Source organism: Baudoinia panamericana (genome assembly GCF_000338955.1).
Source record: "Baudoinia panamericana UAMH 10762 unplaced genomic scaffold BAUCOscaffold_2, whole genome shotgun sequence".
Taxonomy (NCBI): domain Eukaryota; kingdom Fungi; phylum Ascomycota; class Dothideomycetes; order Mycosphaerellales; family Teratosphaeriaceae; genus Baudoinia; species Baudoinia panamericana.
In genome coordinates, this window is record NW_006911258.1 from 1,017,088 (window position 1) to 1,039,984 (window position 22,897).

The window sequence follows — 22,897 nt, forward strand, 5'->3', positions numbered from 1 at the left end:
CTTGATCGCCACTCTGGCAGAGAGGATACCGAAAGGACATCTTAAGACGTCCAAATTTGGGCGATTTTGCCTCTGGATTGGCCCAAGGGGACGACAGCGTATGACTACTTGCGCAATGACGGACTAGCATGCCGACAGATCAACTCCAGGGTAGCGGTGCCTGACAGACAAGCCGGCACTGACATTCGCTCGTGGCTGTCTGCAGGTACGGTTTAGCAAGCTCCACAGACGCGGGACGAGGAAAGGGTGCAAGGCCGGTACGCCTTCCGAAGAGGACAAGCATGAAAGTGGAAAGGCCAGTGAGCGCATCGGCTGTGTACAGGGACGTTCACACATATCGGCCAGGAACAAAAGCACGGCTCTGCGTCCGGCTAGGGACAGAACCACGCCTTTCGAGCCCTAGCGTGTTGTTTCAGATTGGCCACAGTGGTGTGTCTGGCATCATGAGTGCGGTCGTGAGCTACCACGAGAGTGGAAACGTATGCTATTCTCGTGAAGTCCCGTCAGAGTTGTGAGTATGCTTAACAAGCGAGCGAGGCTGTGCACCAATGGATGCAATTTTTAGAAAGATGTGCAACCCTGATAGACAGACAAGACTGCTGGACCGATCCTGGCGCCTCGACCGCGCTGTCTGGGGTCCAGAAGCGGACCCTGAGAGTGGCGAGAATGGCAGACTCCGGACGCCATGAGGCGAATTCCAGACGGCAATGAACGGGATCTACGCGTTTCAGAAAAGTAGCTGCAGGAGCATGGCCGCCATCTTCCACGCCAGAAAAACTTGGATGTCGCTATAGACAAGGATCCGGCGGAAAGAGTTCGGTAGACGGCCTATCGTCGTGGAGGGCTCCACACTCGCACAGTGACAAGTTAACGTTCACTCGCTCAAGCCAGCAGGATCTAAAGGCATGAAAGCAGCCTGTCAACAATGCAACTATGGGTTATGGCTATTAAACAGTTTACTGCCCTGAGGCAACGACTGTAGATACTGCTACGATAGAGATGAAGTCGCACAAATCTGCTATGGCAATTTCGCGCACCAATCGTCATTTCACAATTGCGAACCTTGGCGCAAACCCTATTCCATGTGCGCTCGAACGGTCTGCTAGCGTGCTGCGTGAGCGAAGCCTCCACGGTGGGTCACCCAATGAACGATGGAGAAGTTGAAGATAGAGGGGTGACGAGATCATGGATCGTATAATGTGACAACCTCACCGACACCATCAGACATCCGCATTTCCGGGAGGCAACTGTAGATGATGGTTGTGGTACTAAGTCTGTCACCGTCCTGCATAATCGCCCATAGCGACGAATATGCTTTCGCCCACGCCTAGAGCGTCGCTCCCGACATGTCACACTCTCTACTCCCGGGCTCGTCGACAAACTTCGGCAGTTGGGAGTATGTATGCAAAAAATGGCGAGGAAGTCGAGCAATGATCTCAACCGCCTTCTTACTAATCTTCCAAGAGCTCCAGGTACCGTCCATCCACGGACACTGCTGTTGAATCCACACCGATGCATTGGGTATCCAGACCATCGTACCAAAAATGCTCATGGTCGCCAAGGAGTTGGTACCGTTGTCGTCGGCCAAGGTAGGTGCCTACACTTTCCATCCGCGCTCCTTGGCGAACTGCTCACAGGCCTGCACTCAAGCGTCAGTTATGTCAGGTACAGCAAGATCGTGTAGCCAGGCTCGGACTCGTACCTTCGCTGGTTTACCGACTTTCTGCCCAATGACCTTCCACTTACTGTTCTCATAATCTTTGATCGCTTGCAGCAATGCCGCACTCTGCGAGTTGGTTAGCCCACTATTGTCCTCTTGAAATAGGGACCGCGGTGAGGCGAACGAAAGCGCTGACCTCGTCTTCGCCTGCGAAGTGAAAGACAGATCTGTTAGCGATGTCTCAGACAGCAGACTAGGGCTATGCCAACCAAACTCCGCATAATGCATATCTTTGTACCAATGCTTCTTCACGCTCCCTTCTGTCCGTGTCGGGAAAGTCTTAGCTATCTCACTCCAGCTGCTGCCGGCATCCCGCAACGCCTTCAGCCTTTGCTCCTCAGCTGGCGTCCAGGGCGTGTTCGTGCGTCCTTTCTTCACAATTGGACTTGGAAGCTGCGACTGCTGGTTGGTAAGATCACCCTGGCCGACGTCAAGCCCGCCTATCATCAGCCCAGTAGGCTGATTCGAAAAGGTACTGCTCGATGAGGCTGAGAGCGCGCTCTCGCCGCCCAGTTCCGAAGCCCGCCGCTTGCGAGTGCTCGTTGGGCTCTGGCCGGCAACGGATTGTTGTGCCGCTTGCTGCTGGAGGACCGCTTGGTGTTGGGTCTGCAAGTGGTGTGGATAGTGCGCTTGACCAGAATATGCGAACTGATTCGGATCTACTTGATGCGCCGTGGGTCCATAGGTATATTGTTGCTGGTACGGGTTCTGAAAGGGTGAAGCACCCGTCGGGAGCGTAAGCTGGTTTGGGGATGCCGAATATGGGTTGCCCGCTGAAGGCGTCGGCTTAAGCTGCGGATTGTGATGTTGTTGGCCAGGAGTGTTGCTATGGTGGAGGCGTCAGGGATTAGCAGTTCTCGCATGGGAAGCCAGGAATGATTGCTTCGGAATCGAATGCTGGATAGAAAGTCGACATCACAGTCGATGCACCATCCGTCAACAGCAAAAGGAGCGGAGGGAAACGCAAATAGCGGGTGTGAGACATACGACATTGCTAGTATCCGGTCAACAGCTGCCGTCTCCTTTTGGTAGGTGTGGTGGCTCCCTGTTGTTTCGGTGCGTATTGCGTCTCGGAAAATAATGCATGCATGGCTTTCCAAGAAGCTCTGGTTGGACGCGGAGTTTCACATTGGTCGGTCCTGTCGCCCTGCAACGTTGATATAGTGGTACCCGTCCAAGAAAACCTTGGCAGCTATCGAGTGCAGCGTGTAGACGGGTTATTCACGATGTGGCTAGTGATGTTGATATCGCTGACTGTTGGTACATACGTAGCAAGTAGCACTGAATCCGGGGAAAGGTCTAGCTGCTAGTTAAAGATACGAACAGTAGGTACACCGGATGACGAAGTCAGAAGTGTAAGCTTCACGGGACGCTTGCACAAACAGCAGGATGCCGAGTCCAAAGTGGGCTGCAGCAGTGACAGCTTCGAAGCGCTTCAGAGCACAGAGAATCTCAAGAAGATGCAGGGTGATCTGCCCTTGTAGCTTGGTACATACAGCCGCTCTTCTGCCACTGCAACACTTCCTGATTTACAGCATCCATTCAAGGGGTAGGACACTCTGACCGAACGGTGACTTGGGTCGCCTACACGGCTGTGTCGTATGCGGCGCAACATAGTACGACCTGACGTAGATGCATTGCGTCAAAGTCGGCCTGAAGCAGATACGCTTCACAAGGGGACGTGAGCTGGTGATGCTGACGAGGGTTCGAAAGTGTGCGGGGTAGCACATAGCGAGTCCCAGGCGGAGAGGGCGGGAGCTTCACAGGTGCCAAGCGTGGAGAGTGCCAGTTCTGCCTGTTGCAATTGAGGTGACGGTTGCTGGGGTCTGGGGGCTGTTATTGGCTGTGATGTCAATCGCGCAACGGCGCGAGCAGAGAAGGCTTGCATGCAGATCCGCTATGCTGGATCGAGTGGCCGTGAGGAGGGCGCGTGACATGCCTGGCTGCAAGCGTCGGATGCATCGCAAGCCTAGGCGAGACGGAGTCGGTCTAGTAAGTGAGTGCTAGTCTGACGTCAGGCTTACTTTGTTGCGCAAAACGAACTTCTCTTCCTTTTGCTACGCCTCTAGGATCATGGACTAAGCGCATTCGAAACAATTTCATTCAGACGGCACAAGTGACATCCGAGGTTCAGTCTCCGCACGTGCACAGGCCAGATTAGCGCTCGTGCGACTGAAGCGCGAATGCCATAGTTCATCCGAAGTACGTCGCTGATCTCCGACGTCCAGAAGTGGCGCAGTAAGCAGAGCCCGACCACCAGTAGCGCCACAGTAGTGCGATGTGCCACGCAGACACACGTGGTTGACATCTGTCTCATGAGATGCATGATGGGACACGTTTGATTATTCCGGTGTCACAGATGGCACCATTGTGGCGAAAGCCGTTTGATTGGCCTCAAATGCCCAACAAGAGTCAGTCAAGGAGTGTGCATTATGCTTGTCCATTAAGCATACCCTCAAGCTTGTGTCCGCCCTGTGGGTCAGGGTCATGATGTTCTTCTGCGCATGTAGATCACATCCGCAGGCTCTCTTACCAATCGTTTGGCGGAACTGGTGGCCTCCACATGAAACATGAAGCAAGCGCTGAATCGAACCACCTGCCAGAGTGCCGTACCAAGACGTGCGGAGTGAATTCAGTGACGAGATCGACAATATGTCGTTGACGAATCGGCGTGCTTTTAAGCCTTGTCTTCCACAGCCCCATCCGTTGCCCGAGTCATTGGAGCACGTCTGGCAATATCGGCAAGGCGTGCAAGGCTCAATGCTTACGCGGAATTGTGAGGTCCTTGTAAACCGCCCGCCACCGATCATGCATGATTGACCCGGTAGCTCTCGACCAGTGAGGTCGTCAAGAGAGATGTCGCGAAGGCCGACGATGCCCGCACAATTACCAGGTGATGGTAGGCGGCTGTTGGCGACGTCTGTGAAGCTTCGTGCACTACTGCATTGTCTTTCATCTTCCTTCCTTCCATCCAATAGGTATCAGTGCCGCTGCAATTTGTTGTACACCACGCTCAGTGGCCAGCAGGTTGAATTGCGCTGCTGCATTCCTCGTATCCTGCACCTCAACCCTGACGCCCAATTCATTGACACGCCGCCGCGTCTCCGGGCTCATGGGCATAATGTTCGGTCCAGTACCCAAGATGAGAAGGTCCGGTTTCGGCCAGGCGAGCTCCAACACACCCCAAGCTTGCTGATCAACATCGAACTGGCCCTTCTTGTTCCTCAACGATCCACCCACACTCGGAATGCCGTGATCATCATCTCCTAAGCCCCCAGAGCCAATCGTACCCTCCTTCCTGCCTGCTCTCGCCCAGGGTCTCCATCTGAACGCTTCGCCGCCCACCAATAGGACACCGGTCCCGGTCACTTTGAGACCACTGTTCAATGCGAATCCGTCATCCATGCATGCATCGATGGCAGTAGTAGGCACTGGCATGCTTGACAGAATGTTCATAGCATTGAAGTCCGTCTGGGTGTCCTCCTTGCTTGCAGGTCCACGGTCCTTGTTTTTGGGTGGCGCAGGAGGTGCGCTTCTATATGCTGTTTGATGGAAGTATCGTCCATGCCATATCCGTAGACGATTGGTATTTGTCTGTCTTGATAAAGGCACATTCTGTCCGAAGACACCACGTATCGGGGTAGATTGAGACAACCGGCTCGCCATCTCAGTGTTGTGTGTTGTGATCAGTGTCCTTCACGACACAAGGTCCCGGTGTTTGATGTCGACTCCGGAAGCTTCAGATTTGGAGGACGCGGCACGGCTTCGGCTCCGCGTGAGCGTCTTCGTCGCGCTACGTTGGACCGTTCACGACACATGACGAAATCATCAAATCGGCACATGGCAGACAAGCAGAGGACTTTGCGGCCAAAAGGTCCATTGAAAGAGACCAAAAACAACACTGTTAGTGCCGATGTGTCGACCGAGACACAGCCTGCGAAAGGCGAATTGAGCTTTGAGATACCACGAGAGAGCACGGCGAAGACGGGTGGCGCAGATGGTATACATACATAACTGTTCTTCACGGACAAGTAAACTTACAACTATCACTGCAGCAATTGCTTTCGATTCCTCTCGCATCGTATCTCCGTTTCTTGACCCATCGATAGTGGAGAGACGCGTTGTGGCTGCGAAGAAAGCTGAGCGGCGGTGACGGGATGAGGTTGAGAAGAGAAGCTGAATGATTCATGTCAGAGGTTCTGGATGTGATACAGCACCTCGGCATTCACTATCGATGTCTTGTAGGCATCCATGAGTCTTACACGCGCTCCAACGCCATACGCTAGGCTTGGAGCCCCCACTGCCGGATAACCTTCCTATGCCAGGTTGTCGCTTCGATCAACCCAGACATCCTCAAGAGCGCCGAAGTCCGCAAAATGCAACGTTCTGTGGATGCTGTCATAGAACATCCGAGGAATACCAATTCCAACATACATCTTTCCGCGTTCTCTTTCCGCAAAGCCGGATCCGAGGAAAGACCAATTCCAGCGCTCGTCCTCGGGGACTAAGTAGAACCCTTTCACGCGATCACTCAGCAGAAGCTGACTCTTCTCTGCGAAGCCGGCGGAAGGCGCGAACCCTGCCGGCTGCTCGGAGGACAGATCCTTGTTGTTGGCACCCCACTCATAGCCGGCCGGTGTCAATGACCATGCCGAGAGCGAGACGGAGCCAGGAGTGAAGTTGACAGTCATGGTGACGGTCTTGCGGTCCCAGCTGCTGTGCGCTGCCATCAATCGCGCATGCATCGTTACATCTGCGGCGGTCATGTAGCTCGTTTCATTGCCGGCGCTCGTATGTATCAAACCGAGAGGCTCCATGGTGTTGAGCATTTCATGCTCTGGCAGATTTTTAGGCAATTGAATGTCTCTCGTACTTCCCACCTGCGGCACCATGACGATGCACTTAATCTCCTTGACCTGCTTGTTGTCTGGCGGGCTTACACCGTAAAGGTATCCAGCAACCTGCACGCGCAGATCGGCGATGGTGATGAAGCGCTTTAGTATGTTCTTCGGCATAACATACGTGAAGTGCTCTTCATCGTCGCGAATGTCTTGAGAAGAGATGTAGATATTGTTCGCTCGAGTCCGCAGATTGCTGGTAGCGATGGCTCTCGTGCGCCATTCAGTCTTCGAGGCGAAGCTCTGCTGCTCGAAGGCGGATGTGGTCGTGACGATCATGTCCTCGCCGCGCACGTTCTGCGTCTTTGTCGTGACGGCGGTAAGCTGCGCCTGCTCTTGCTGTTGCTTTTCAATCTCGGCAGCCTGCTGTCTCTGCATTGACGGCGCAGAGATCTCCATTCCTAGGATTATGTCGCGGATCTCCGAGTTGGTCAGTGAAGAGGTGTTGACGTTGTTCTTCTTTCCATAGTCGTTCAGGATCAGGTCGCGCAGCTGGACCTCCACCTTCACCCAGTCATCATCGGACAGCGTTGGCCAGATATGGTGTTCTTGAGTGATGACGCTCTTATCCGGCCGAAGTAGCAGCTTCGTCTTGTCCTGGTTGACATGCAGCGCTCTAAGGATTAGGATCAGTCGCGAGAACGCGGTGTAGCTGGATATGCTCTTCAACCACTCATCGTAGAGATTGAACAACACCATCTGCGGCTCAGTCGCTCGCAGAATCATGTCACCAAGCTTCTCCACTTTCATGGCGGCCTGGAACGGTAGCTGCAGCTCCGAGGCGCGAATACTGATGTTCGGGAAGTCGAGCAAGTGCACTTCGAGCGGATCGAGCAAACCTTTACGGGTAACGATGAGCTGCTTCGGCTGCTCTTCTACCGGCAGCGACCGGATAAGTGCCGCCACTTCTTCAGCTGTCTTCCACTTCGCAAGCTGACCCAAACGCTTCTGGCCGGCCCACACGCTAGTATGAATGATCTTCAAGAACAGCTGGCCCGTGCGTGGGTTGAAGATAAAGATGGCGCCGTTGATGGGTTTGGTGGTCAGGTTGCCTTCGAATGTCTTGTGGATCGTCACGCGGTAGACATTTGTATCGTCGATGAACAGCTGGATCTGGTTGCTGAAAAGCTCGGAGTAATTCTGGCTGTTCAAAAATTCCTGGTTGCTCTCGGACGCATACAGCTGCAGCCCCTTCCGGATACGCTCCCGCAGGACATACAACGCAGGGTTGGCCTTCATAATCTTCGCCATGGCTTGCTGTACCAGCTGCTTCAAGCCAGGAAAGTACTGCCCGTAAGCAGAGTACAGATTGTACGCCAGGTCGATGCCGATCATCAAGCCAGTCGCCGATGGATAGATGGACATGGAGTCAGTCGTGTAGTCGAGATACTTCGCCCGCACATATCGCTCAATGTCATGCGAGTCGTAATCCCCATACCGCAGCTGCACGTCAATCCAGAATTTGTTCGTCGACGTCGTGCCCATGTTGTCCTTGGTGTCATACAGCAAGCTTGGGCTACTAACACTCCACTTGTGACTTGCGAATAGCAGAATATCTGCACAGCTGGAGTTCATCTTGTATGACTTTCTCGGGTGTATAGTCTCCTTCTGCACGGTCTCGATTCCCAGTGCATCGAGCTCCTGGTCGAACACCTGGCACAAGTCCATGACAACAGACTCATGGATTTTTTGCCACAAGTGAGCACGGAAGATCTGAATCAAGCTGATCTTCAGTGTCGGGATCTTGCCGTGCAAGAAGATACCGGTAAGGTCCAATTGAACTTGGAATCCGACGTAGACGTTTGCGCGGTTGATAGTAGGGCTCCACCACAGAGTGAAACGTCTGTTGGGGATCTGATTCAGACCGCTGCGCTGGGCGTTGGTAAGCTTCTTGAACTTCATCGACTCTTCGAAGCCAGATGCTTTCTCCCAGAACAGGCCTTCCCAGCTGGGGAAGGCGGTCGCCTTGAAGAGCTGATAGAGAAATTCTTCGTTAGCTTACAGTGTGAAAGACATCAGAACGCTTATAAGGCATTGTAGATACGTACCGTATGCTCAAGAATTGTCTCGACACCACCTAAGGCCTGTATGACGTCCGTACGGTATGCATTGAGATTCCAGAGCTTGCCGTCATGCCGTTGCGACGTCCACCAGAAAGGATTGCTCTTCATGTTCCTGTGAGAGAGTGGTTAGTGACGAAGAGAGCAGGCGTTGCGGCTTTAAAGCACGTACCGGTAGATGCTGAATTCGACTCGTGCACGGAAACCCTTGTCGAAGCTCAGCGTGGATCGGTCCTTCTGGAACCTGTTTCCAACCATTAGCAATGGAAAAGCTGACAGAGGCGCTCATCGCAGCGTACAAAGTGTTGATTCTGGGAAGCCCACGATCCCAGCTGTCCTCGAGATCTTCAAGGGTTAACCTCCGATTCTGCTGGTTTGCCTCAATACGCTTCTGGGCGTATTCGGACCAGACCTAGATGCAAAAGTCAGCAATGCCTCGAAGAGCCTGGGGACAGGTTGCGCCTACTCTACTGCTGTCAACAAATTCGCTTTCCCAAGGAATGATGTAGCGGAAAATATTCGGTATCAACGTCTCTTCCTCCCCATGGCTTCCCATTCCAGCCCGATAATGCGTTACGCCAGTGTCAGTCTGCTTAGACCACCGCTTGTCGGATGTGGGGATGAGGATATGACTCCCACTAATCATTCCAAGCCCACCGAGTTCCTTGGGGGTGTAGAAGACAGCAGGCGGAAAGCGAGAAGGCATCTTCGAATTCAAGCCAATCTTGACGCGAGTCTGAATCTTGGTCTCACACTTGACGATGGTATCGAGCAAGTTGACAGTGCTGACGGCCGCCTCGCGGTAATACGTGAACAGCGCGATGAGCGTAGTGTTCCACTTATTAGCGATCTTTGTGAACGTCGTGCTGCCGGAGCTCATCAAAATCTGGCGGATGCGGTTATTGAACTTGTGGATATCCTCTTCCGTCACCTGCAAAAAGGCGTGCGCGGTGCGCTCTTTGGTCTCGTTGTTGACAAGCGCCCATACGGAATCTTTGACCGGAAACTCGTCGTTCAAATTCCGGCTCTTCGGCAAGATCCGTACCTCGAAGCCGTTCATGCTGAAGAGCAAGTTTGGGTTGTCCCTGCTATACACACTCGCAAACGTATCGTCCCACTCAATGGTCGTCAAGCTTCTCGGAAGACGGTTCTTCATATCCCAGAACACCGCTCGACCAAGATTGACATCGTGCCGCATCAACCGCATCCGGCTGTCACGAGGCCAGCACTTCTTATTCTTGTACCCAATTACGTTCTCGAAGTTAGGGTCGGGCTGCTCGGTCAAGAAGCGCTGGATTAGGTCTCGACTCTCCTCCGAGGTGAAACGGAAGAAGATCCAGATCTTGTCAATATACCGCGTGTACAGCCTGATGGGATGCCGCGTCTCTGCCGCCCGGTCACGGAACTGTAAGAAATCATTGGGCGCATTCGGCGGCCCTGCCATATCAGTGGCTCGCTGTAGCCCCAGCAGAAGCAGGTCGATGATGAGGCCGTAGTACTGGAACACAAACGCCGAGAACTGCAGCCCGCGAATCATGCCATACGCGTTTGTGTGGTTCATGTCCTTGTAGTTGAGCTGAACGTTGTTCTTGCTGCTGATGTAGTCCGCAAGATTGTGGTCCATGATAAGCCTCAGTAAGCGGTTGAGAAGTGTAATGTCAATCTTCTCGTACACCTTATCCAACCGTGTCTCAAGCATCACATCGCACTCGGCCTCTTCGACACCCCACACATTGCTGAGATTGTTGATACCCTGAGCCCACTTGTATGTAAGTAGCGGTGGCACCTCCGAATCGGAAGGCTTGATCCAGGGTGGAAAGAGGCGGCGCTGGTCGGCTTGATACCACAAATACTGATCGAGGTATGCATCCGTGATCTTCTCAATAGGCTCAATGTCGTAGACCGGGTTGATGGTGGAGTAGTTGTCGTTCATGTCAATACCGACCTCCTTGAAGGCACGCTGTGTGAGTAGGAAGCGCTTGATGCGCGCCAAAGTCGTGCCGGGCGAGTCATATGCTTGCTCGATCAGCGCCAGCTCTTCACGCTGACTCTGGTTCAAGCGTCCTTTAACGCTATACGCTTCGCGGAGCCGCTCAAGGGCGAGAATCAAGATCTTAGTATCGTGTTTGTACGATACACTTGGGAAAGGTATAGGCTGAAATTTGCGACTCTCCAGCCAATGTACCGCCGTCGTGAAGATGGCCACACCCTCTTCGGTACTCACATATGGTCCATCCTTGAGGTAGTTGTGCTGCCGCTCTTGCTCAGCCTTCAACCACAGCCGTGTCAATCGGCCGAGGTTCTTCTTTGCCACCGTCTTATCGACAGTAGCACCCCGTCGAATGCGCTCGCGGTTGTAATGAGCAACACTAACCCACCAGTCTGCCTTGCTCTTCACGTATCTCAGGATGATATCTTCAATCGGCTTGGGCAGGCCTGGCACCTTCCACGGAATGTTCGACTTCCAGCACCGCCAGGCCTCAGACAAGTGCTGCAACACCGTGTTAACCTTGCTCTGCTTGATGCCTTCCGGCATCATGTCCATCAGGTCTGCCATCACTGAAGCGCGCAGCTCCAAGTCAAAGTGCGACTCCACTCTCTGCTTGGTCACGGTCTTAGCCACACCTTTACTGTGACGGCCTTCGAACTGCCTGCTGAGCAGATTGCCAAGCCAGCGCTCAAGCAGTGGGATGATGCCACGCAGGAAGAAGAGCCAGACGCGCCACGCCGGAGCCCAGAAGCCGCAGCCAGGACCCTTGCCTACAGGTCCGGAGTTGAAGCGGTAGTAGATCAGATGCTTCAAATCTTTGCATGAGCGAATCTGATGCATGAGCTTGTACTTGTAGCGGTACATGCCCGTGAGCTGTCCTACGTGGTTGAAAGCGTACAGGATGCCGTCAGCAAGCTGGAAAGCATCAATATTGCCCAGCCGATACTGCACCTGTGCGTCTACGATAAGTTTCGTCAAGCGCAGAATCTCACGCATCAGGTGAAACGCATTGCCGAAACGCGACTTCTTCCGCTCCTTGGTCGTCAGCGTCTTGATGGGCTTGAGGTTGAAGTTGTAGTCCAGGTGTAGATATGTCAGATTCTTGCGGTGAATAAGCAGATTTAGCATGTTGAAGCCTTGTCTGCAGACTTGGAGCCCAGCCTCCACCCAGTCGATGGTCGTTTGCTGGAAAAACTTGGTACTCTTCAGGCTACGGCACAGATTCTGCTTGTTCTGTGCTTTGGCCGGCTTTTTGTGCAGCTCATTCAGGACGTAGCTCTTCAGCAGCTTCTGGTATGACACCCTCACCTTCACTGGCTGACCCTGCGGCACATGCTCCAGGTACCACTGCTTCACCAACGGGACGTCCTCCGCACGAACCATCTTGCCGGAGCGCTTGTCAAAGGGAAACGGCGCCCACCAAAGCGCAATAGCTGACGCAGTGTCATCGTTATAGAGCTCTTCGTCAGCCATGAACGGCTCAACTTCGTTCGGTAGGTTGAATCCACCGTCTTCTTCGTCAGGCTCCTCGTTGCTGCCCTTGCCGAAAATCTCGTCCTCGTGGGAGATGGTGAGATTCTTAGGCGCCACGGATCGACTGGATATTGGGTTAACCACCGGATCAAAGTAGAATGCTGGTAGTGACGGGTCTTCGGTCTTGACATAGACGGTCTGCGGGAAACTGTATACGCCAAGCTTCACGCTTCTTGGGAGGGTATTGTACAGATACGGAAACGCCACACGGTACTCAGTCCTAATTGGCGCACGGAATATGATGCGATCGATGGCATTGAACTCTCCGAAGTCCTCATCATTCGGATCGATGTCCTTGTACAACGGCTCGAAACGCGGTCCACCCGGCATTGCCACATTCAGCGCCTTAGCCGTAGAAAACGCGGGTAGATCGAAGAGATGGAAGTAGTTCTTATCCGAGATGTCGGACAGTAAAGGATTGCTAAGCCGATGCAGCGTCGCCATCTGCGGCAATGTGAGGTTCCACTGCTTGTAGCTCGGTCCATTAACGTGCGATGTATCGGAGAGCGGCCGGTGATCGTAAAACCACCCATATACTGGCGCATCTTCTTCGGAGTCCAGCTCCATTTGAATAGGCTCTAAGGGTTCCACGTCTTCAATGTTCTCGCTCCAGCTAAGCGGTGGCTCCTCGTCGTCAAAGGGCGGGAAACGCATGCGCTTGAAGTGTCGCCTGTCACTCTTCTCCCGCCTCATGACAACCCACATCGTCGCCCATTGGGCATGGAATACGGGCTCAATGACGCGCGGTATTTCGTTGACCAAAGTTAGACAGCCGTTAACGTGGTAGAGCACTTTCACTTCTCTTGATGACTCCCACGGCATTGGCATGTTCTCCAAGAGCTTCAGCACCGCATGTGGCATGAACTTCAGCGCGCCCAAGTAAGACCGCTTGTCACTGCTGAACTTCTTTTGTGAAACGTCGCCAATGTCCCTCACAATCTTGCGGAGATGCTCGGGCGGCATATCTGCCTTCTGCGTCTCGACAAAGCCTCCTCGCCGTTTCTCGGAGAAACGCTGGCGCTGTTGGCGCAGCCATTTCTGCTTCTTCTCTTGAAGCTTGGCAGCAGCGGGATCCGGAGGTGGTGGCTTGTAGCCAGGTGGTGGCGGCGGTACTGACGATGAGAGGCCGGGTGGTACACCAGGCGGAGGAGGTGGCTGCCAGCCTGGCGGCGGAGGCGGCGGGATAGACGCCATAGCTTCTTACTCCAGTTCAGTCGCAAACTGTTCGGTGACCCAGCTACGAGGCTCCGCCTGCACTGCGCATTACAACCGAGCTCGCCTGCGCCACGGACATAGAGCCAGGTAGTGCGATGATCCTGTCGAGTACGCGCTGTGATCTGCGCAGTGCGTGGGAGATGGAACTGAAGTGTTCGCGGTGTTCGTGGCGAGCTCGTGTGAGCAGAGTTCTGCGATTCGCCCGCTTGAGGCTTGCTTGACTCGCCGCAGCGCCACGCGGAAGCAGCCGCAGCAGCTGCTGAGTCGCTCCGCCAAGCCTTCTCCACGCACCAAAAATCTACGCCGCAAGCGACCTCAATTTGGAAGCGACAGCGACATCGACCTCTTTCCCCCGGCAGCAACATCTCTCAATACCGTCACAATGCCGTCCACCAGACTTAAATACGTACGTTCGAGTCATCGATACCGATCCACCAACGGAAAGCGCAGGAGAGAGCATTGGCAGAGGAATGAGGGCTAACGACATGGGCAATAGCGGAGAAGACAGCCATATAACACCGTCTCGAACAAAGTCCGCATCATCAGAACACCCGGCGGCGAGCACAGATACCTCAACACCAAGAAGAAGGGCACCGCGCCGAAATGCGGTGATTGCGGCACGAAATTGGCAGGCGTATGTCCAGACCTCCATCCCATACGTTGACACGATACCTCTAGTCTGCGTCGCTATGCGCAGTTTGAAGGCTCAGCATCAGGATCGGGGAGTGTTCGAGAAGACAAAGGCTGACTGCGCCGGTTGACAGATCCCTGCCCTCCGCCCACGCGAATACGCCACCATCTCCCGACCGAAGAAGACAGTCTCGCGCTCATATGGTGGCAGCCGATGTGCCAACTGCACCAAGGACCGCATTGTTCGTGCTTTCCTGATTGAGGAGCAGAAGATTGTGAAGAAGGTCATGCGGGAGGCAGAGAAGAAGAACAAGCGGTAGAGCATTCACTCAATCTCAACTTACCTGCGGTTCTAAGGCGCGCACTCCGCGAGTATGGCGTCTACGGCATGATTGATTCTCTGGCCCGGCGTGGCTACTGCGAAGTAGTGTAGTAAGAGTGACACCAAATTACGACGCACGTCCGGCAGCCCTTTCGCCACCATGCTAGAGTCAATGGGTTCGACATACTAGGGACTGACCCTCTTTCAAGCGTGCCACCGAAACGGGGTGTCATGCAAAGGCATGACGCGATTGCAGTCACTCCCAAAACAATCAGTTCATTCAGAGTGCGTCGACGAACTCTGTAACATGGCAATGCCAGGCCTACCCGCTCCCATATCTTTAGATCATAGTGCAACTTCTGCATCACATATGACTCTCCCGGATTTACCACTACTTCTGCGCTTACCAAACGGGCACCGTCACTCCCATCTCCCAGCTCCTGAACACCATAAACGGTCAGGATGCCAGAGACTTGTGAAAGCGCCCACGTATCCATGTCTGATAATCACCATGGGTGACTCGCCTGGGTCTCGTTCTTCGAATGTAAGAGCTGTAGACTTGAAGCTTCTAGCGCCTACAGTGGTGAGGAGAAGCTCCAAGCCGTAACTGATATGGGGTTCAAGACAGTTACGGAAGTACTTGTGTTCGGCCTGTTCGCTGTCAAATGGCGGCTATATGCAGGCGGTTATGGTGGGGTGACAGATCTCTTGACTGCCGCTATGCTAAGGCTCTTGAGCCAGCGGGACGCGAACATGATCCAAGGAATGACATGGAGCCCGTCGGCCCCACTGGCCACATAATCTGGACGCGCGGTCAGGCTACGCACACGGACATTGAGATAAGCCTCTGAGTAGAAGAGTGGAAATTAGAGGACAACGGAGAGAAATTTCAGCTATGTTCAGAGACGGAAGTGGCGTGTGAGTTCTCTGCTTCATGGCGGTAGAGCCGACAGACAGGCGTCATGACAGGCTCTCTTATTCTGATAGCGTTGACGTGGTCAATGTCGACTTTGCTTTGCAAGGAGAAGTAGTTTGTTAGATCACCTTCCACAACTCTGGGGAGAGCTTGAGGAAGCGTGATGCTTCTATGGCCACCTTTTATGTGACTATTAGCTTTTGTTGTAAGCGCGAAGCACTGAGGACAACGAACCGAAGGGTTTTGCCGCAAGTGTCACCGTGTCTTCAGTGATTTCCTGAACAACAGGACCGTCACGACGGTGCCTTAGACCCAGGCCGTGCATGGAAAAGCGCTGCTACTGGAACCTCTGTTGCAGCGTCCAAGTGGGAAAGATATAGGCGTTATATGCATTCGGTGCAACAGACACTGCTTGATCCAGGTTCGCAAACAACCGGCAGCACGTTCTGGACAGATACTGCCGCAAACAGCTCTACCTGCGAGGATATAGTCGCTTTCGCGACGGTCTGGAGGTGTTGTTGCGGCTAACATGCGCTACCTAGACGAATCAATTTAATCGCCGGTCAGTATCTCTATTGGAAGTATTTGCGCGGTCGTGAACCTCGCTGGTAAGCTAACGCCAGAGTACACGTCTCGAATAAAAAGCTGTGAATGAGTGATGAGCCGAGTCATGTTCTTCGTGAGCGAATTAGCCTAGTGGTACATGTTCTGCGCATACTGCTCCGCCGCCTTTTGAAACGCCACCCGTTCATGCCGCTAACTTGTCAATCTGGCCAATACCCAAACCTCCCAAATTTACCTTTTATTTCCGACGCTGCTGCATGCCCAGTATCTGCACCATGCGCACGAAGATGTTGATGAAGTCTAGCTCCAGTGAAATCGTCTCGTTGACGACATCGCGCTTCATCATACCGCGTTGAACCATGCGTGCATGAGCCAGGATTTTCTGTACATCGTAAAGGGTGAAGCCACCGAAGACAGCCAGGCCGCCATATAGCCAGATATTCTCCGTCCACATGAGCGCCCTTGTCGCCGTTGCCGGAATCACCAATGGAGCCAGACCCGAAAGCGCCACGATCGCCACACCAGCAAGCAGCGGCGCACCAAGGTAGAGGTACTTGTCCTGCTTCGCCGTCGCACCGACCAACGCAATTGAGCCCATCATGCCCACAGTGTAGAGGCCTGCTCTCGCCAGGATCGCAGGTTGGAAGAACATCAGCGGGCTCAAGAGCGCTGCTTGTGTCAGATTGAATGCAGCCCACGAGCCGTACTTCAACATGTAGTTCTCTGGAGGTGTAGCGTGGCATACCATCATCGATCCGATGCTGCCCACGAGGCCGATACCGAGCACTAGCCACGGGTTGGCGGCCATGAGTCGGTAGGACCAACCGTTAACGTGAAGAGCGCGAGCAGCGACTCCAATGATACCGATGCCTAGGCCGGTGTGGAGGAAGGTCTCGTTGAGGTATGAGCGCTCGTATGGTGGCATGCCGCCATCATCGCGGGTTTCGCGGTTGAAGACAAGGTTAATGGCTAGAAGAGTTCCACCGAAGCTGTGATCGGATGTCAGCAGGAAAATAATACCAACTAGTGATGGGTAAGTAAGGCTTACATTGCGCCGCCATAGAGCAATCGCTGGGTCAAGTTGCCTTGCGCCAGCGGATTCTGTGGCGCCGCAGCCTGCTGGTATGATCGCTTGCTGCTCTGTTGGAAAGCCTGGCGGAAGGCATTTTGTCTTGCGGATGCGAAGGCCTGGAGAGGTGTGGCGGGCTTCGAGTAGGTGATGGCTTGCTTGATGGGTTGTTGCGCTTGGGTTTGGAAGCTCCGGAACGCTGGTTGAGCAACCTTTGGCGCTTGCTTCAGAGCGTTGACAATCGCGAACGGACGTCTAATGACGAACGCCATGACTGTAGATGACCGAGAGGAAATACTATGTAGGATGAGTGTGGATGAAATGATGGCGAAGATGGATGTCCATGAAGGCATATCAATTGTACGTCACACTAGCGTCGGAGCTTCTAGAAATGAAGCCGAGGGACCACGTGACTGGTGGTACCGCCACCATGGAACAGTATCAGAAAAGCACTATACGTCCCAAACTCAATAAATACTTGGAGAAACGACGATATCGCTCCTATACGTAGCTGTGGCGCCACAACAAGCTGGATATCGCTGCCTCCAACGCCTTGCTAAACCGTGAACAGTTCCTGCCCGCTACTCATGCGCATTTGGAATCGTCACCTCACGGGCCCCCTCTGCCTCTTCCTCCAGCTTCTCCCTTCCCATCATGTAGCTCCTCCGCGTCACATATCCCACAAGCAACACGCCAACAAAAGCTGCCAGACACAGCAACAGCGCGTTCACCGGCACCGGATCGTTGTGAAATGTCTTGTGCGTCAATGCATCCAGCCCTTGTTGGGTGAAATTGAACAGTCCAGCCAGACAGATGATCAGTCCATAGACTTTGCCAAATGTTGCGAAGCCGAAGACCTTGGCGCTGTAGTCCGATACTGCAGTATAGTATAGCGGGCGGTAGACAACGAAGAGGCAAACGTTGGCGTACCCGGCCCACATTTGCGGTACAAGACCTAGTATGCCGATTGCTGTTGCGATTGTAACGAGAAGACCCAGGACAAAAGGTGTGCTGGTATAATCCAGTACGAAACCAATAAAAGGTACAGCAATGACGCCTCCCAGCGGTAACGCGACATCGAAGAACTCGTTGATCCGGACCGCCGCGGCGTGAGAGTGTAGTAGCTCGGTGTATTGCGTACGTATTGTAGCAACGAAGTAGTTGATCCGCGTCATCTGGATTACGGTAAAGAGCGTGATGAGCACGAACCACGGCGTGCGAATCTGCTGCCAGGCCGTCCTGCCGTGCAATGCGCCCCAAACGCCCGATCGAGCAGCCTTCTCCTCCTCTGCTTTCTGTTGCTTGTCCGAGTTTGACCCTAGAAGCGCCGTCTCCTCGTTGACGTCGTTGTCAACGTGCCCATCGGCTGCAGGATCCTCTGCCGTTTTCGCGAGCTCACCAACGGTCTTGTAGGAATCCGTTGGCATGACAAAAAGCTGCGCAAGGAGGATGAGAGCCGGCACAATCAGGTAGATGAGAAAGAACTTCTTGAGCGTGAATGTACCGTTGGTTTTCTGGTAAGTAAGCCGGTACACCAGGAAGACGGCGCTGCTGGTATCGAATGCACCCGTAAGCAGCGCTAAGATCAACCCCGAGTTTCTTGGGAAAGTATTGCTGAGTTGAAAGGACGGGATAAAGACAAACGGTCCACCAAGCGCGAGGAAGAGATAGCCGGGTATGTATGCATCAAATGGTAGGTCTCCCGCAAAGGCCATGCTCAGCGAACCCAGCGTGAGGAACACCACGCCGATGATGCTTGCGATACGCGGTCCGTAGCGGTCGAGTATTGTTCCTACAGGCAGAGCACAGACATTCGTACTGACAGCCGCAACCGTGAACATCAAGTTGAGACGCAACTCTTGCTCATAGCAGACCCACACACCTTCCTCGATCTCTTGCTTGGTGCACGTGTCTTTGTAGACTCCTTCTTTAACCAGAACTGGCTTCAAAGCTGCGAATCCGAAAACTATGCCCGCGGCAAGCAGACAGTATATGACTGCTATGCCAACTTGCAATACCCGTTTCGTTCTGCTGACCTCAAAAGCACCGCGAGGCTCCTCTGGAGCGGCCGGAGGGCCCCATTCGCTGACGGGGTTGAAGGAGAGCTTGCGGCGCTCAGAGCCGGAAGGCGATCCGGTACGCCAACGCTCAACAGCTGCCGCTGTACTGTGTCGGCGATCTGATGAGCCGTTCATATTGTCGTATGTCGCAGTCCGGCCAGGGAAGTCACAGCACGTACAAGTGCTCTGTTGGTCCGACTGCCAACGCGGGCAGTTATCTGGATCGCACCGCTAGTAATGTGACAGATCAGAAGCCGTCACGACTCGGCACCGTATTGTGTTCTGAAAATCGTACACTGCCGCGATAACGAGTATCTGATGCTGTACTGGAGGTAGGCAAGGGATATAGACCGATCGGAAGACGCTAGATAAGGGACAGTTGAGCGAGGAGGAGATGATAAGGAGAAATTGTTACCATTCCCAATACCACAGTAGCCAGACGAGCTGTTGGGGTGCGAGGTGAGCAATATGGACTCCAACGAGACCTTCTGTTAACGCGGTGGAAATTTTCTGTGCTTTGGCGGAGCTCGTCGTGGCCTTCATCGACAACGTTGCTCGCAGCTCGCCGAAAAGCACGGCAGCAAGCTCGGGCCCTCTTGCATGGGCGCCACAAGCAACATCACTCAATCAGACTCCGTCTAGACGTCATGCAGACCGAACTTCATCTCCCGTTGGCACATCCAGCGTTGCTTTACTACTGCACGCTTAAGTACGTTCCAAAGTCGACATCAGGCTTGTTGTAAGATCGTTGTGGGTCCGGTTATCGGGGGCCTTATCTACAATGACAGTAGGAAACAGGATACAGTGATTAGCAGGCGGTAACACGTCAAGCTTTCGTTTGTTCGCTCATTATGCTCTCCCTGTCTCCAATGCTTCCTATCTCACCATCAACATCAATCAGCGCTTCCATAAGGTCCAGGTTCACAGGATCTAGCCCAGCACCATGTGCGGCATTACCTGTATCCTTTCGCTCTCGGGCCCGAACAGCAGCCAACACGCCAATGGCTCGCTCAATGGCGCTCCTAAGGAACCAGATACCGGCCTGGCGAAGGTAAAGAAGGAGCTTGATGCATCAATGGCCCAGATCAAGCACCGCGGACCTGACAGCTGCGGCGACTGGATAAGCGACGATTGTCGAGTAGGTACTCTGGCCAGCACATTCTTCTCAGCTTTCACTTCCCTCTTGCGTCCGTCAGCGCTGACTGTTCCCCAACGTGTAGCGCTAGGTCATGTGCGCCTTAGCATCAACGACCTGAACCCTTCTGGCTCGCAGCCTTTCAATGCGCCGTCCCAAGGCATCCACGCAGTAGTCAATGGCGAGTTCTACGACTATGACCGGATTCGCGCCGAGCTTGAGAAGGATACCGATTACCACTTCACCTCCCGCTCAGACTCCGAGATCGTCATTGCACTATATTTGCAGCACGGATTGAACTTCGTAGAGCATCTGCGCGGCGAGTTTGCGTGCGTGCTGTGGGATGAGCGGCGTGAGCTTTTCGTTGCGGTAAGAGACCGATACGGCATCAAGCCCTTGTTCTGGACTGTTCAGCCAGATCCGGCGAAAGCTGGTGGGAGGAGATTGTTGGTCGCCGCGGAGATGAAGGCGTTCCTGCCGTTGGGCTGGGAGCCGCAGTGGGATGTGAGGAGCTTGAAGGACGCCGGTTGGAACCACGACACCAGGACACTGTTTCAAGGTGTGCAGAAGGTAGGTTGGTTCCGCTGGCCCCTTGTAGCCGTATCAAGTCAAGCCATGTGCGCGCATGTCTTGCAACATCGGGGCTATCTTGGCGGATCTGACAATTGCTGACATAGATGCACTCTCTTGTAGCTACGGGCGGGTCATTACTTAACGTGTCAGTCATTCGGCCACATCGAAGAGCGGCCGTATTGGGATTCGTCATATCCGGATAAGCGTACCATTGACCCTCGGACGCCAGAAGAGCTGATCGAAGGCGTCAGGCAACGAATGCTTGAGTCGGTCCGCCTACGTCTGCGCGCAGACGTGCCAGTCGGTGTCTATCTTTCCGGCGGCATTGACTCATCTGTAATTGCCGGCATGGTCACGCATTTGGTGAAGGAGCAGAACGTGTCGATGGGCTCGGCTCCGGCGGATGAGCGTGTGACGTGCTTCTCCATCGCCTTCGAGGAGGATAGCGGGTTTGATGAAAGTAGTATTGCCAATCGAACTGCCGAGTGGCTCGGTGTGAAGTACATCAAGAAGTTGATGAACGAGGAGGAGCTCGCGAAACGCTTCGAAGATGCGGTTTGGCATTGCGAGCAACATAACGCGGATCTTAACTTCATCGGCAAGTATGCTTTGAGTGAAGTGCCACAGGAGGCTGGGTACAAGGTCGTACTCACTGGCGAAGGCGCCGATGAGATCTTTGCTGGCTACCCGTTGTTTCTACCCGATTACTTGCGCGAGCCGGACATGGCTTGGGAGAAGCACAACCCGCTGACGGAGGATGGGAGATTGGCGAATTTGCATTCGGCGGAAGAGGCTGACCAAGAGCATTACCGCAGCATTGGCGCTCAAGCCAGTACTGGTGAGCTTAGCATAGCTCGTCGGATGTTGAACGGCATTTCAACGGTAGCCTCGATGACTGCGTTCCAGCCAGACGTCTTTGCAGATTGGACTGAGAAGGAGCACACTGCCTGTGACCCGCAGATGACAATTGCATCCAATCCTGACGGCGTAGCTCGACACCACATCAACAAAAATTGGCACACACTGCACTCAGCGCTTTACGTCTGGTCTAAAGGCCATCTGCCCAACATCTTCCTGACTTGTCTCGGCGATCGGACGGAGATGGCTCACTCAATCGAAGCTCGGACGCCGTTCCTTGACCATAAGCTTACCGAATACGTCAACCATCTGCCTCCGTCCACTAAGCTCCGTTGGTTGCCGGGTGAGGAGCGTTTCGTCGAGAAGTGGATCTTGCGAGAGGCAAGCAAGCCTTTCATCACAAATGAGCTTTATGAGCGTAAGAAGCATCCGTACTCAGCGCCAACGAAGTATCCCCGTGACGGACCAATGCACCAGTTGATCTCGCGTCTCATCACGAGAGATACTGTGGCAGAGCTTGGCTTTGTGAGTTGGGAGAAGGTTGCGGGCTTGGTGGATGCGGCTTTTGGTGAGAAGGGAGAGGCAAAGGCGCTGAGGTTGGCGTTGGTGGTGGCGGAGTGGGTGGTGTTGGGGCGGCGGTTTGGGGTACAAGCGGCGGCTCCTGTCCGTTGTTAGTTTTCGATAATGATGAAGCAGCTCAATGTGATCAATGCTTACACTCATCTTCTTCGTCCTATTCTACAACGGTAGAGAGGACTTCGAAAAACCCCGAACGGATCTCTGCGTTGGCAAATGCCACCTTCGGGTGGCAAAGGCAGAGCTTTCGCTGGGGAAAGCCGGGCTTTCTCTTCTCCGTCCACCAAGGCATGGTGATTGTGTGTTGTTGGTACTGTTGGTATGGTTTTGTGAGTGGTTCGGTAATCGAGTTGGAAAGTCGGGAAAGGAAGGGTTTCAACTCTACAGCATCCATAGGCGGGAGGCGCGTCATTTGGTCACGGAGTCAACATCAAAGATAGTATCCTAGATGCTATTTGGTGGCCACTTCTGACCAGACTGATGCTACCAGAGCACAGCATCCCGATAAGGTTCTGCTCACGAGATGTCCGTCAACTTTGATGGCTCATGGAATACGCATTGGTTTGGGGATGTAACTGATTCAGAGGCTTCAGAGGCTCCCACAAAGGCAGATGGACCACCGCAATTGGTCGCTCACGGGTTAACGCTAGCAAATGTTCACTCTTCATGTGAAAAGGCATGTGAAGGACGACAGCGTTACGAAAGAGCCCCAGGCAAGCAGGCGCAGAGTCCAAGTGGGATTCAGCGATTGGCAGTTGCTGCGTTGTGCTAAGGAATG

At 53.8% G+C, this 22,897-nt stretch overlaps 10 protein-coding genes across 10 annotated transcripts; 2 read left to right on the plus strand and 8 right to left on the minus strand.

Annotated features, from left to right (window-relative positions):
* Positions 1-1,215: 1,215 nt before the first annotated feature.
* On the minus strand, positions 1,216-2,937 carry BAUCODRAFT_30306 (uncharacterized protein). Its single transcript, XM_007674814.1, has 5 exons — positions 2,708-2,937; positions 1,930-2,546; positions 1,845-1,867; positions 1,703-1,786; positions 1,216-1,639 (listed from the first exon to the last, which is right to left on the minus strand). Exons 1-5 carry the CDS (start codon positions 2,710-2,712, stop codon positions 1,598-1,600), a joined length of 771 nt encoding a protein of 256 aa, XP_007673004.1. The 5' UTR covers positions 2,713-2,937; the 3' UTR covers positions 1,216-1,597.
* A 1,735-nt stretch (positions 2,938-4,672) lies between these two features.
* Positions 4,673-5,239, minus strand: BAUCODRAFT_44745 (uncharacterized protein; the record flags this gene model as incomplete). Its single annotated transcript, XM_007674846.2, has 1 exon — positions 4,673-5,239. A coding segment is annotated over one exon (567 nt), but the record flags the coding sequence as incomplete, so codon positions are not given.
* A 228-nt stretch (positions 5,240-5,467) lies between these two features.
* On the minus strand, positions 5,468-5,919 carry BAUCODRAFT_354125 (uncharacterized protein). Its single transcript, XM_007675183.1, has one exon. The coding sequence runs from the start codon at positions 5,798-5,800 to the stop codon at positions 5,549-5,551; it is 252 nt and encodes an 83-aa protein (XP_007673373.1). The 5' UTR covers positions 5,801-5,919; the 3' UTR covers positions 5,468-5,548.
* A 117-nt stretch (positions 5,920-6,036) lies between these two features.
* On the minus strand, positions 6,037-13,164 carry BAUCODRAFT_63676 (uncharacterized protein; the record flags this gene model as incomplete). Its single annotated transcript, XM_007674923.1, has 5 exons — positions 6,037-8,592; positions 8,667-8,793; positions 8,851-8,922; positions 8,978-9,090; positions 9,145-13,164. 5 exons carry the CDS (start codon positions 13,162-13,164, stop codon positions 6,037-6,039), a joined length of 6,888 nt encoding a protein of 2,295 aa, XP_007673113.1.
* Positions 13,165-13,798: 634 nt separating this feature from the next.
* BAUCODRAFT_63840 (uncharacterized protein) lies at positions 13,799-14,366 on the plus strand (the record flags this gene model as incomplete). The annotated part of the gene is made up of 3 exons (XM_007674931.1): positions 13,799-13,822; positions 13,913-14,050; positions 14,181-14,366. 3 exons carry the CDS (start codon positions 13,799-13,801, stop codon positions 14,364-14,366), a joined length of 348 nt encoding a protein of 115 aa, XP_007673121.1.
* Positions 14,367-14,460: 94 nt separating this feature from the next.
* On the minus strand, positions 14,461-14,865 carry BAUCODRAFT_119459 (uncharacterized protein; the record flags this gene model as incomplete). The annotated part of the gene is made up of 1 exon (XM_007675184.1): positions 14,461-14,865. The coding sequence occupies one exon, from the start codon at positions 14,863-14,865 to the stop codon at positions 14,461-14,463; it is 405 nt and encodes a 134-aa protein (XP_007673374.1).
* Positions 14,866-15,791: 926 nt separating this feature from the next.
* On the minus strand, positions 15,792-17,261 carry BAUCODRAFT_30314 (uncharacterized protein). The gene is made up of 2 exons (XM_007674815.1): positions 16,897-17,261; positions 15,792-16,837 (listed from the first exon to the last, which is right to left on the minus strand). The coding sequence occupies exons 1-2, from the start codon at positions 17,187-17,189 to the stop codon at positions 16,087-16,089; spliced, it is 1,044 nt and encodes a 347-aa protein (XP_007673005.1). The 5' UTR covers positions 17,190-17,261; the 3' UTR covers positions 15,792-16,086.
* A 19-nt stretch (positions 17,262-17,280) lies between these two features.
* On the minus strand, positions 17,281-19,534 carry BAUCODRAFT_354347 (uncharacterized protein). Its single transcript, XM_007675185.1, has one exon. The coding sequence runs from the start codon at positions 19,110-19,112 to the stop codon at positions 17,499-17,501; it is 1,614 nt and encodes a 537-aa protein (XP_007673375.1). The 5' UTR covers positions 19,113-19,534; the 3' UTR covers positions 17,281-17,498.
* Positions 19,535-19,920: 386 nt separating this feature from the next.
* On the plus strand, positions 19,921-22,260 carry BAUCODRAFT_102022 (uncharacterized protein; the record flags this gene model as incomplete). Its single annotated transcript, XM_007675186.1, has 3 exons — positions 19,921-20,119; positions 20,198-20,682; positions 20,806-22,260. 3 exons carry the CDS (start codon positions 19,921-19,923, stop codon positions 22,216-22,218), a joined length of 2,097 nt encoding a protein of 698 aa, XP_007673376.1. The 3' UTR covers positions 22,219-22,260.
* Positions 22,248-22,652, minus strand: BAUCODRAFT_354362 (uncharacterized protein). Its single transcript, XM_007675187.1, has one exon. It carries the CDS (start codon positions 22,529-22,531, stop codon positions 22,277-22,279), a length of 255 nt encoding a protein of 84 aa, XP_007673377.1. The 5' UTR covers positions 22,532-22,652; the 3' UTR covers positions 22,248-22,276.
* Between the last annotated feature and the right edge of the window lie 245 nt (positions 22,653-22,897).